At 47.3% G+C, this 11,285-nt stretch overlaps 2 protein-coding genes across 3 annotated transcripts in view; one reads left to right on the top strand and one right to left on the bottom strand.

Annotated features, from left to right (window-relative positions):
* The window catches only part of NXN (nucleoredoxin), a 162,044-nt gene extending 161,650 nt beyond the window's left edge, over positions 1-394 (top strand). Inside the window, exon 9 of the mRNA XM_030295981.1 lies at positions 99-394. The gene's annotated coding sequence lies outside the window, so the exon portion shown is untranslated. The remainder of the gene's footprint in view (positions 1-98) is intronic.
* A 3,414-nt stretch (positions 395-3,808) lies between these two features.
* MRM3 (mitochondrial rRNA methyltransferase 3) lies at positions 3,809-11,227 on the bottom strand. Of its 2 annotated transcripts, XM_030295666.1 has the most exons (4): positions 10,887-11,227; positions 10,384-10,628; positions 7,404-7,571; positions 3,809-5,087 (listed from the first exon to the last, which is right to left on the bottom strand). In XM_030295666.1, exons 1-4 carry the CDS (start codon positions 11,225-11,227, stop codon positions 4,549-4,551), a joined length of 1,293 nt encoding a protein of 430 aa, XP_030151526.1. In that variant the 3' UTR covers positions 3,809-4,548. The 2 variants fall into 2 exon arrangements, with proteins under 2 accessions (XP_030151526.1, XP_030151527.1); XM_030295667.1 differs by lacking the exon at positions 10,887-11,227 and having other exon boundaries at positions 10,442-10,524.
* Between the last annotated feature and the right edge of the window lie 58 nt (positions 11,228-11,285).

Raw genomic sequence — 11,285 nt, 5'->3', positions numbered from 1 at the left:
GACGCGGGGCTCGAACTCACGGACCGCGAGATCGTGACCTGGCTGAAGTCGGACGCTTAACCGACTGCGCCACCCAGGTGCCCCACGAGATCTTAAAGGTTCTTGATGCAAAGGTTCTTGATGCTGCTTCTTAAGCAGCTCCAAAATACCTTAATTCTTGTCACTAATTGGAAGCAGGTTAAAACCCCAGCTGTGATATATTCAATGGCTTCCATCAGCAGCAAGGGAAACCAGGCCCCAGTAGGTTGAGGCAGGAAGGTGGCTGTAAAAATGCCACCCTGGGGTTCCAGATTCTGTGCTCACCACAATGACTTCCAGATCCGACTCTACTCGTGTTCACAACAGATGAGATTTTTTTACCTGTCCCCAACAATAAAGATCTGGTGAAGAAAAAGGGTATGTGTTTGGAATCGGGATGTACGGTGGGCAGCGGTAAATGCCAGAGGGCAACTGAAGTTCCTTTCCAGAAGCTTCCCCCCATCTCCAAGTATGTCCTCAAATTCAATGGCTCTCACTTACCCAAGCACAGGGAGCCAGAACTGTTTTGGCATCAGCCAAACTTCAAGTGGTAATTTTCAGCCAGACTTTGTTTTTGCCTCTTGCCTAATTAAAGACACTAAAAAGCTGTTCTCTCCGCCTGCTGCCTTGTTCCAGGGTAGCAAATGGAGTTCTGCAATGATCTAGACATGGAACACGGTCCAAGAATAGATCAGCAGAACCTAATAAGGTGTCGCAGTGTCCGCTCAGGGAGACCACCACACGTGTGCGCACACATGTAGACTTGGAATCCTAGCTCCGGGAGGGATGTGAGCAGGCAGCTGGCCCAGCACCCTTCAGTCACACAGGCTCAGGCATGGGGACATCCTGTTCATAGGTCACTTCCCTGGACCAGGAGGAACAGGCCCACATTCGCCCAATGGGACTGGGCACGGCTGCGTATGGCCGGTAGGGAACTTCAGCAGTGCCCTCTGTGGCCTCTTTGGGTGGTGCCATGTGAACAGAGGACTGACCCAGAGGCCCAGAGCTCATGGTCTGTCAAGTTCCCTGAAGCGGTGGTGTTGAAGAAGCGAGCACTGAACCTGTATCCCTCTTTGTGAACACCCAGCGGGCAAGAGTCGCCATGGCCTTCTTCCAAGCAGGCTGCTCAAAAGAAAATCCTCTGTTGACAAATGGCTGTCATCTGTTAGCTTCGTTCCTGATTATCCAGTGTTAGTAAATAATGCAAGGGACGTGGTTTCCAGGAACCAAGGCTGTTTGTAGGAAAATGTTACATTGGGTCCACTTTATGGCTGTGATTTCTCCTTCCAATGGGGGAAATACAACATTAGGATGTCCTAGGCGTGCCTCAAATGTGAAAGCATGAAGAAAATCTGCTTCATTTAAGGCATACTGTGTCTCCACAGCCCCTTGGACTCTTGCAATACTTCCCAGGCTAGGAGATGTGTAACCGGATTTGGGTAGGACTTGTTCTGAAGGACTGCTGGATTTCTATTAAATAACGTGCTAACTCATGAAGGTCTCTCCCCAAGCCTGTAGGTGACTGTGCAGCCCAAAGGAGGCAGGCAGCCTCAAGTCTAGGTTCCTGGGTGTTCATGCTTCACACAGGTCAGTCACCCAACACAGGTAAGCACAAGGATACAAGAGGGGGCATGATCTTAGGACCCAGGGCTAAAAAAGAAATCTCCTTCGGACATCACAGGACGTGGAAGTAAGTCCCTCTGCCGGTCTGCAGTCAGTTGCACCACCCTTTCCCATCACAGAGGTAAGAGGGAGGCTGGGAGGCCAGACCCTGTCACGGCCACATCTTGTCCCCAACCTTTGTTCCCTTCTTGCATTGTGCAGCAGCAGCAGTTGCGGATGGCCCTCCGACTATGATGCCTTAGCTGAAGAAGGTGGCTCCCCTAGAAAACAAACGTAGTTAAGAGAACCAATGCCTTCTGTAGCGTATTCAGACTTTCAGTCATACTTGGCCTCTGGGTGTTGGCCGCGGCTCTGGAGGGCCCGGCTTGCAGGCTGTCTCAGCTGCAGACATACGTGGCAAGCTAGTTCAGACTTTAAGTCGCCCACAGCAATAAACAGCTCATCCATTCATTTGACTTCCAGCTTGCTACTTTTGTGCATTCACTGAAGAAAGTCATTGGAGTTTAAAGACGTCTATGTGAGTGTTACCTAAAAAAGAATTTTTTTTAAGTGAGTGGGGGCGGGGAGGGCTTGGCCCAGGGAACACCCAGGCCCTGCAGCACAGCTGGTTTTCAGCACTAGCCACAGAACCCTTGGTGTGGTGCTGTTTCTGGGGTGTTCGCGTGGCAAAATGGCGAAAGTGGAGGTAAAAGCAGCTCAGCTTGGGGCACCTGGGTGGCTCGGTCGGTTAAGCCTCCAACTTGGGCTCAGGTCATGATCTCATGGTTCGTGGGTTCGAGCCCCACATTGGGCTCTGTGCTGACAGCTCGGAGCCTGGAGCCTGCTTCCAATTCTGTGTCTGTCTCTGTCTCTGCCCACCCCTGCTTCACCATCACACTTTGTCTCTCTCAAAAACAAAAACGTTAAGTAAATAAAAGCAGCTCAGCTTAGAAGGGGACATCTGGTGTTTCGATGATCCATGGGGCAAGTAGTAGGAGGTCACAGGTGAAATTGGTGGAAACCAGTCCCCAGAGGTCTGCTCATCCTGAGCCTTAATGACAGGATCTTCACCTCGAGCTGGGGGAAGGGAAGAGGACTCTGCAGCTCTCCCTGCCCTGAAGCTGCAAACCAGGGTGAGGCTTCCCAGCGTGAGTTCCAGGCGTTTGGGGACATCAACATTTGTCCAGAGCTACTTTCCCAGAGGTTCCATTCAAAGGAAAAAGTTATGCTGGTTTTTCCCTCGGCAACCGCTTCCCACTTCTGTCCACTTCCCCCTTAGTTTTTTGGCCCAGTGTCCATCTATGCTTCAGATTCTGCTGAGAATGAGAATCTGGATGGGTCTCCAACTTCAGCACCTCTGAGCACAAATGTCCTGCAAAATGCCCTCTGTGCAGAGACTCACTCCATCCTTTCTCAATAACTTAAATCCCTCCCTTCAGGGTTGGGAGTGGTTTCGAAGTGCGGCTGCCACCTTGTGGCAGAAACCGTCAATGGCACTCCACTCAACACAAAGTCAAGGCGCGGCTCTGCCAACCATCTGACAGCTTCTCTTCCAGCCAGTGTAGTGTACTGTCCTATACTGCTCCTTCTTTAATTCTTATTTTCCGGGGAAATGGCAAAAAAAAACAAATGTTGGCCTTAAAATTGCAAAGAATTTGAGAAAGTGACTTTCCATGATCGTTCAACAAACCAGAGCCTCATCACTGGTTGCTTCCCCTGTAGTCATTTTAAAGAAAGGAAAATTTGGGGGCGCCTGGGTGGTGCAGTCGGTTAAGCGTCCGACTTCAGCCAGGTCACGATCTCGCGGTCCGTGAGTTCGAGCCCCGTGTCAGGCTCTGGGCTGATGGCTCGGAGCCTGGAGCCTGTTTCCGATTCTGTGTCTCCCTCTCTCTCTGCCCCTCCCCCGTTCATGCTCTGTCTCTCTCTGTCCCAAAAATAAATAAACGTTGAAAAAAAAAAAATTAAAAAAAAAAAAAAAAAAGAAAGGAAAATTTGCCCTCTTTGCTAAATTATATCCACAAATGTGCAAAAAGAACTCACAAGGCATGGCATATAAGCCATTGACTATGAAGTGAATGGGACGTAAATTTCTTTTCCTTCTTTCACCCAGTGTGATAGACTTGGAATTATGTGCCAGGTATACTGTTTTGCATTGTTTTGTTTTTCTTAACAGTAACAAGGCATAGGGTTTGTTGTTCGGTCATTGATCTTTATTTTGTAACAAAAATCAGCAGGAACAATAATCCAGGGACAAAGCTGCAGGACACTGGCTTCATCCTTTAGTGACCTCGTTTTCTTAGCACTTTTCCAAGGTGTTGACAGAACAAATGCCAACAGACTCCAGGAGTACTGAGCTGCCTCCCAGATCTAGCCTGCTGGTGTGACAGGCATCATGGCCTCTGTGAAGCTGGAGGACGAGCCTTTGTGGGTTCAGCCCTGTATGAAGGCTGTGGGCTCTTCTACCTTCTAAAAGCTGACGGGGCATTGAGGGTCTCAAGCACAATCTGTGGGCCACTTGCATCAGACATTTGTGTGTGACCCTGGCCAGGCCCAGACCAAAGTGGGGCACCAGCCTGGGAGAGCACAGCCAACCAGAGATTGTTTCTGCAAAAACCCCTCCCCTTAAACATAAAGCAATCCCACTCTGCCACCACTTGGGGCACGAGTCATGCTTGCTCTCCGGGCTCTCTCGAGAGGAAGTTCGGCTCCGGAGCTGGGGAAGATCTCAGGAAGAATTCTCACCCTTGTTACTTTTGAAGATAAGCATAAATTCATGGAAATTCTTATTTTTCCAGTAATCATATAATGGCATCTTGCCCACCTCTTGCCTCCTGACTATGGCCTGATTACCATATTCTGCCTATCTCCTAACAACACAGGAGGAGCTGGGAACCACCTCAAATCAAGGACTGACTTCCAAGATCCCTCTCAGTGGTAACTCCTGTCCCTGCTCACGTGTTCCGCCCTGACCCGCAGTTGTCTCTTCCCTTCAAAAAGCAAGATGCTTGCAGCCATAGCCGAGTTTAGGCTGTCCACACCAGGCACAACGGGAATCAGCAGCCTCTTGCCCCCAGTGCTCTCGGCCAACTGCAGGGACTCCAGGCTCACACCATGGGTCTCCCCGCCTATTACCACAGCTGCTGGTGCCTCTGTCCAGTCCAAGTCATAACTCTGGACCTCAACTTCAGGGAGCCAGGCTTTACTGGCTCCAGGTTCTAGATCCTCCTCCTCCTCCTCATACTTGTGTAACTTCGAGAGTTGTTGGTCACATACCCAGCCGTAATCACTGGCTTTATTAGACATGTGCGCCTGGGCATAAAGGCCACAGTTGTCAGCCACGTAGACCCGGGTGTCGGTGGGCAGGTAGTTGGGCAACGTTTCCCAGTCCAGATTATTGATGATGGGCACCTGGAAATGCGCACCCATCGCTGCCCGTAGCACTTTGGGTTCCCAGGCATCCACACAGCCTAGAAAATAGAGACAGGATCCAATTAAGATTATAAACCATCCCAGACAGGGGATCTTTGCAGTAAATCAAATTAATTCTGGATGAGGAGAGAAAGCAAAAAATGTCCTGTAGTTTCAGGATGGCTGGGACCTCTGCCTCCCCAGTTATGGCAGCATCCAGCAAAGGGCTATAGGGATGAATTCCTGCTAGTGCTAAACAAGACTTTCTTCATCCCTTCAACATTTACCATACACCTGGGCCAGACCTTGTACAGGAGAGGCAAAGAGCATTAATGCCTCCAACCTCCAGGAGCTCATGGTATCATGGGCGATGGTGTTCGGACAATATCTGAACACGTGACTACGATATCAGTAATTGAGGTAAAAGAAGTATTAATAGGGTAACAAAAATCCCATGTACGAAGCAGAGCTATCAGGAAAAATGTCCCAGAGAACATGACAGTGAGCTGGATCTTGAAGGATAGGAGGAAGCTGTCAAAGAAAGGCTGAGGCAGAGGACAAAATTATAGAAGGGGGAAGAGTGCCACAGTCCAAAAACTGTAAGTGAAGCGATCAGGCCAATAGCGGGTGGGGGTGTAGCGGGAGATGAAAGGGAGGCAGGCAAGGACCAACTTAAAGGAGGGTGGGTATGCCAGGCTGAGGAGTTTGGGACTTTGTCCATTAAACAATATAATGCTATCAAAGGATTTTAAGTAAAGTAGTGACAGAATCTGGTTTATGCTTTAGAAAGACCCATTTGGCTTCAGTGTTAAATCTGCACCAGAGCAGGGAAGACCCTAGAGAGGGGAAATTAAATGGGAGGCAATTACAGTGATCCATGGAAAGCCAAGGCAACAGCTTTCTCTTTCTCTCTCCCTCTCTCTCTCTCTCACACACACACCCTCTCACACCACAGAAAAAAGGCTAAAAGAACTATTTTTTATATTCAGACCCATGCTAAGCCCAGCCACTTCTGCGTGGTCTTTCTCAGGACCACAGGCTGGGAGAGACAGCAGGGCCAGGGCATCACATGTCTGCCACCATCCCCTAACTTGTTAACACAACTCTCTGCATTAGAAATTACTGTAAAAAGTAACCCAACTTCAGAACAGAGTAAGTGGGCAAGCCAAATTTTAAAAGGAAGATAAGACACAGAGAATGTAACACTGCCCACGCCTACTGCCAACCACAGACTTTCCCAATCACTGCAGGGAACAGGAGAGAAGAGTTGGGCTGTGTGTCAAGAGGCCACAGGCAAAACGGGGAGGACAAAAGAGGGCCGAGACTCATGAGGGGAGCCATCCAGTCTGACCCCTCTCCCTGGGGAGTAAGGAACAAAGTGGGATTTCCCCCCTCATCCTCACATCCTCCATACTGGGCACCACGCCAAGTGCTCCCTACTCCTTCCCCTTGTCCTATACACCAGCCACCACCATGAATGTAGCAAACACACCACTTGGATTATATAGGTACATCTCCAAAACCACACCAGCTCTCAGAGATCTCAACAATGGGGTGGGTAGGCGGGGTACTGATGATGGAACCCCAGTACCTAGCTCTCATGCTGCCATCTCTACATCTACTCCCATCTATTCCAACAACATGTGACTGGGACGAAGGGGTGAAAGGAGCAACTGAGGCAAGTCTCAGCAGCAGGTGTCATTAGTTGACAGTGAATGATAGCTGGAGTGTTTTCGATGAACTCTCTCCCTCTCACCATCCCTGCAAGTTGTAATAGGTGTTTTAGGTGTGTCCCAGCTGTTAGGCAAGTCTGTTTAGAACCAAGCCTACTCATCCCAATTTCTGAGGACAGGAGACAGAAATGTCAGAGGCTAACTTGTGTGGGGATGTCTGACCCATCTTAAGGCTAAGGCAAATGCATCCCAATTTCATATTCACACTCCTTTTACAGGATTCAGAATGTCTTCAGTTAGGAAGGCTTCATATGCCCCCCAATTTGGGAACTCAAGATCATTAAATAAAGGACTCGAAGTGTTAAAACTGGCATGTATTTCTTTCCCTGATTTTAAGTTCTTTAATAACCTAGCCGGTGTCAAAATAATCTTAAAAGATAACTGACATTTCCTGAAGTACCTAACTTGTGCCAAGCAGAGTGCTAAGTACTTCATGTGCACCATCTCACTTCTCAGAACAACCCTACCAGGTAGATTCTGTTATGCCCACTTTACAGATGAGGGAAATGACACTCAGAATACTGCTCACAGACAAATGGCTAATAAGAGGCAGACCCAAAATTCAAATCCATGTATGTCTGCCCACAGAGCCAGCTCACTTACAAATGGCCAACCAATCCACCCAGGAACAAGTACTCTGACCTTTGGTGAGTAATACTTTGCTGCAGCCTGCCCCAGCAGCAGATCTCAGAATCGTCCCCAGGTTCCCAGGGTCACGGAGATTGTCACAAATCAACAATAAGGGCAGCAAATGGCGAAGTTGAGTCTCTGGGTATGTCATCTTAACATGGTCAGGTTTGGCAAAGATCCCTGAGGAAACAAAACAGGCGGTTCACTTGTCTGATTTGAACCTGGGAGATAATTTGGCTTTTCAGATATTTATCAATCTTTCTGTGTTCTTAGTTATGTAAGTACTACATGAATACATTCTGATTGAAAAAAATTGATACAAAAAGTCCTGCCCGTGACACCTCCTCCCCGTAACTGTTTTCAATCTTGGGAGTGTATAGATCCCTTCAGAACCTGTTCCATGCATCTACGTACATATATAAATGTCTACCCATATACAGGTGCTTTTTTTCTTTCACATACAAAATTCATACTCTATGTGTTATCCTGTAAACTACTTATTCAATTCTATAACAAGAGATGTCTTAGGGAACTTGCCATGTCAATACATTTGGAGTTACCTGATTTTAACTGTTGCATGTTATTTTGTAACATGAACATACCACCTTTATTTAGTTCTTCCCCAACTGACAATTTGATTATTTTCCACTTTCCCTATTATAAACAACCCTGCAGTGAACATCCCTGTATACCTCTCTATGCATATGTCCAAACTTTTCTCTATGAAAAACACTTGCAAGTAAAATTAATATATGGTGTGTGTGCACTTTTTTTTTTTTTAATATTTAAGTAATCTCTACCCCGACATGGGGCTCAAACTCATGGCCCGAGATCAAGAGTCACATGTTCTCCCGAGTGAGCCAGCCAGGTGACTCAAGCACTCTTTTTTTTTTTAATTTTTTTTTCAACGTTTATTTATTTTTGGGACAGAGAGAGACAGAGCATGAACGGGAGAGGGGCAGAGAGAGAGGGAGACACAGAATCGGAAACAGGCTCCAGGCTCTGAGCCATCAGCCCAGAGCCTGACGCGGGGCTCGAACTCACGGACCGCGAGATCGTGACCTGGCTGAAGTCGGACGCTTAACCGACTGCGCCACCCAGGCGCCCCTCAAGCACTCTTAATAGATACTGCTAAACTGTCCTCCCCAAAGGCTATTCCAATTTATTCACACCAAGAATACAGACCTATACCTAACACATCAATGAAGGGAAGGGAATGGTTTCCCTATTAGGTATCTGTATGTGGTAAAAAGATCCTGCACCTAAGAGTCACAACAGCAGGGGACCTTAGAAGTCCTTTAACTTCTTTTCTTGTTAAATTTTTTTTTTTTTTTTTTTTTTTTGAAGAAAGAGACAGAGTATGAGCAGGGGAGGAGCAGAGAGAGAGAGGGATACACAGAATTGGAAGCAGGCTCCAGGCTTTCAGCACAGAGCCTGACATGGAACTGGAACCCATGAACCACAAGGTCATGACCTGAGCCAAAGTCAGACGCTTAACCGACTGAGCCACCCAGGCACCCCTTGAAGTCCTTTAATTTCTACCTGGACAGCTGCAGTGACGAGAACACTCTGTTAGAGGCCCTACTTACATTACTGGATTCAGAGATGTGCCAGAAGCCTGACAGTCTTATCTCCTTCTCCCTTTACTCCACCTCTCAAATATGAAATAAAAGGGTAAGCTAAATAATATATTTTTTTAAAAGACACAAAACGATGAAAGGCAGTCATGACGACGAGGAGGGCTACAGAAGTCCAGGATGGGCTAGCCGCTATCAACACATGTGCCCAAAGTGGCCAGCAGGATAAAAATGAATGATACTTGTACTGTAGCATAGAGAAGGGAATTAGAAGTATAGCTAACAAGAGCACGGGTGGAGGGCTCTTAGCAGTCCAAATCCCCACCCTAGGGGAGAGTTCTGTGTGTAGGGTCACAGGTCCCTAGGACTTGATGGGTTACAGAATAAGACAGTCCCCAAATTTCCTCTCCCAACTAATAGCTGCACTTTACCCACTACAGGAAAACACATGCACAACTGGTATGAGAGACCCTGGCCTAAACATTAGAATCTTGGAAGATAACTTCTCCTACCCCAACTGTCCCTTACTATCCAAGAGAAACCTCTACATTTACTGCCATTCAATTCTCAGATCAAAAATATAATTCCAATGTCAAAAAGATATATTTAGACTTCCCATATTTAGAAAAAAGGCTTTCTTTTTCCTTTTTTTTTTTTAATTTTTAGAAAAAAGACTTTCTGAGTGTTAATAGACACCACCATCTATTAGAATCTTAAGTTAGAGGAGCCTGGGTGGCTCAGTCAGTTAAAGTGTCCAACTCCAGCTCAGGTCACAATCTCACAGTTCGTGGGTTTGAGCCCCATATCAGGATCTGTGCTGACAGCTCAGAGCCTGGACTCTGCTTTGAATTCTGTGTCTCCCTTTCCCTTTGCCCCTCCCCTAGTCTCTCTCTCTCTAGAAAATAAACAAACATTAAAAAAAAAACTTGAAAAAAAGAATCTTAAGTTAGAGTCAACCAAAGGAAGACACAGTTTCCTGTTCAATGGGCTAAACAGGGTAACAGCTTGCAGCTTACTGCTTACACCTGCTTCTAGAATAAGGGGGTCAACAACAGAAAGGTTATCACCACACTGGCAGTGGTCTTGTGCAAATAGAGGCCTAAATCTTTTAGTAAACATTTTCTTAAATTTTAGTTGGACATTATTGGTTGAAAAAGTGACCTAAAAATATATAATATTCAAGGAGAATATATACTATTCAAGAACTATAATTCAAACGATGACCAAAAAAACTGGCTTCAGCTTCCACTGAAAATAAAACAAGATGCACAGATTTGAGAACTGTATTTTTCTGGGTGTCTCAAGAAAAGGTTAGGCAATAACATTTTGAATTTAAGTAAAATTTGTTGCCTTAAGATAATTATGAACAAATGATCCTAGGTCTCTACTTCTGGTGACACGCTGTAACCACTGACCCATTATTCCTTGTGGTGTTACTAGGTCGGACCAATCCTTGATATCTTCAAATTTCACCTTAATGAGGCTGACACCTTTCAGCTTATCAATGGGCAGCTCCTTTAGGTATTCCAGACGGCTAAAGAAGAAAACTTTCGGTACAGCACCAGCCTTGAGAGCATCTGCAATCAGCCTGCGACCTTCCAGCAGGATCTTCCCGTGCTTTTCCCGAAATGGCCTGGACTTAACAATTGTCATTACACTGCTGTGGGTGGAAACAAAAAGACGGGTTAATTACCAACATCCTTGTTACCGAGACACACCTAGTTTTAACAAACAGAAAGAACTTCATAGACATTAACAAATGAATTCCAAGGAAAACACTTATTCTGCCCTCCATGCATTATAAAAACCAATGGATTCTGGTGGAAGAAGTCCTCCAAAAGGAGGAAAGAGGTTGGCAGGCGGGAAAAGAAATGGGAAGAGAAACGGGAATACATGACAAGTCTCAGGAACAAGTCACCTCAGCCTTCTGTCTCCGGGTAAAGCCTTATCATAGCGAAGCCCCGAATCTTCCCAGGTGCAGGGCTTCTGGGATGGAGGCACCTGAAGCGACGGCTTCCGTCGCAGCTCGTGGGGACCGGTCTCAGCCGCCGCTCTACGGGGCTGCTTCCCAGGACCGGGCTTCCGTTCCACCACCTGTCCGGATGGAGACACCACTCTCACGGGGCTCCGCCGCAGCGCCCGGACCCAGCGCCGCGCGTGGACGTCCCAAGTTTGGACCACCGGCAGTAGTGGCCGGCTGGCCCAAACTAAACCCCTCAACCGCGCTGCCATCTTCCCTCGCCCCGCGGGTTGCGTCATGGAAGCGCGCCGGCGGCTGCCAGTGACGTCACCGACCCGTCTGCGCAGCTGCCGGCGG

This window comes from Lynx canadensis, chromosome E1 (genome assembly GCF_007474595.2).
Source record: "Lynx canadensis isolate LIC74 chromosome E1, mLynCan4.pri.v2, whole genome shotgun sequence".
Taxonomy (NCBI): Eukaryota; Metazoa; Chordata; class Mammalia; order Carnivora; family Felidae; genus Lynx; species Lynx canadensis.
The sequence above is the reverse complement of the archived record's forward strand: the minus strand, read 5'-3'. Positions and strand labels throughout refer to the sequence as shown.

Excerpts from the sequence above, each read along its gene's own strand:
- MRM3 (XM_030295666.1), bottom strand. The coding sequence starts at position 11,227 with ATGACGCAACCCGCGGGGCGAGGGAAGATGGCAGCGCGGTTGAGGGGT. Across the intron at positions 7,572-10,383 it reads AACACCACAAGGAATAATGG|GGATCTTTGCCAAACCTGAC; the intron begins GTCAGTGGTTAC and ends TTGTTTCCTCAG. Across the intron at positions 5,088-7,403 it reads CAAAGTATTACTCACCAAAG|GCTGTGTGGATGCCTGGGAA; the intron begins GTCAGAGTACTT and ends TCTATTTTCTAG.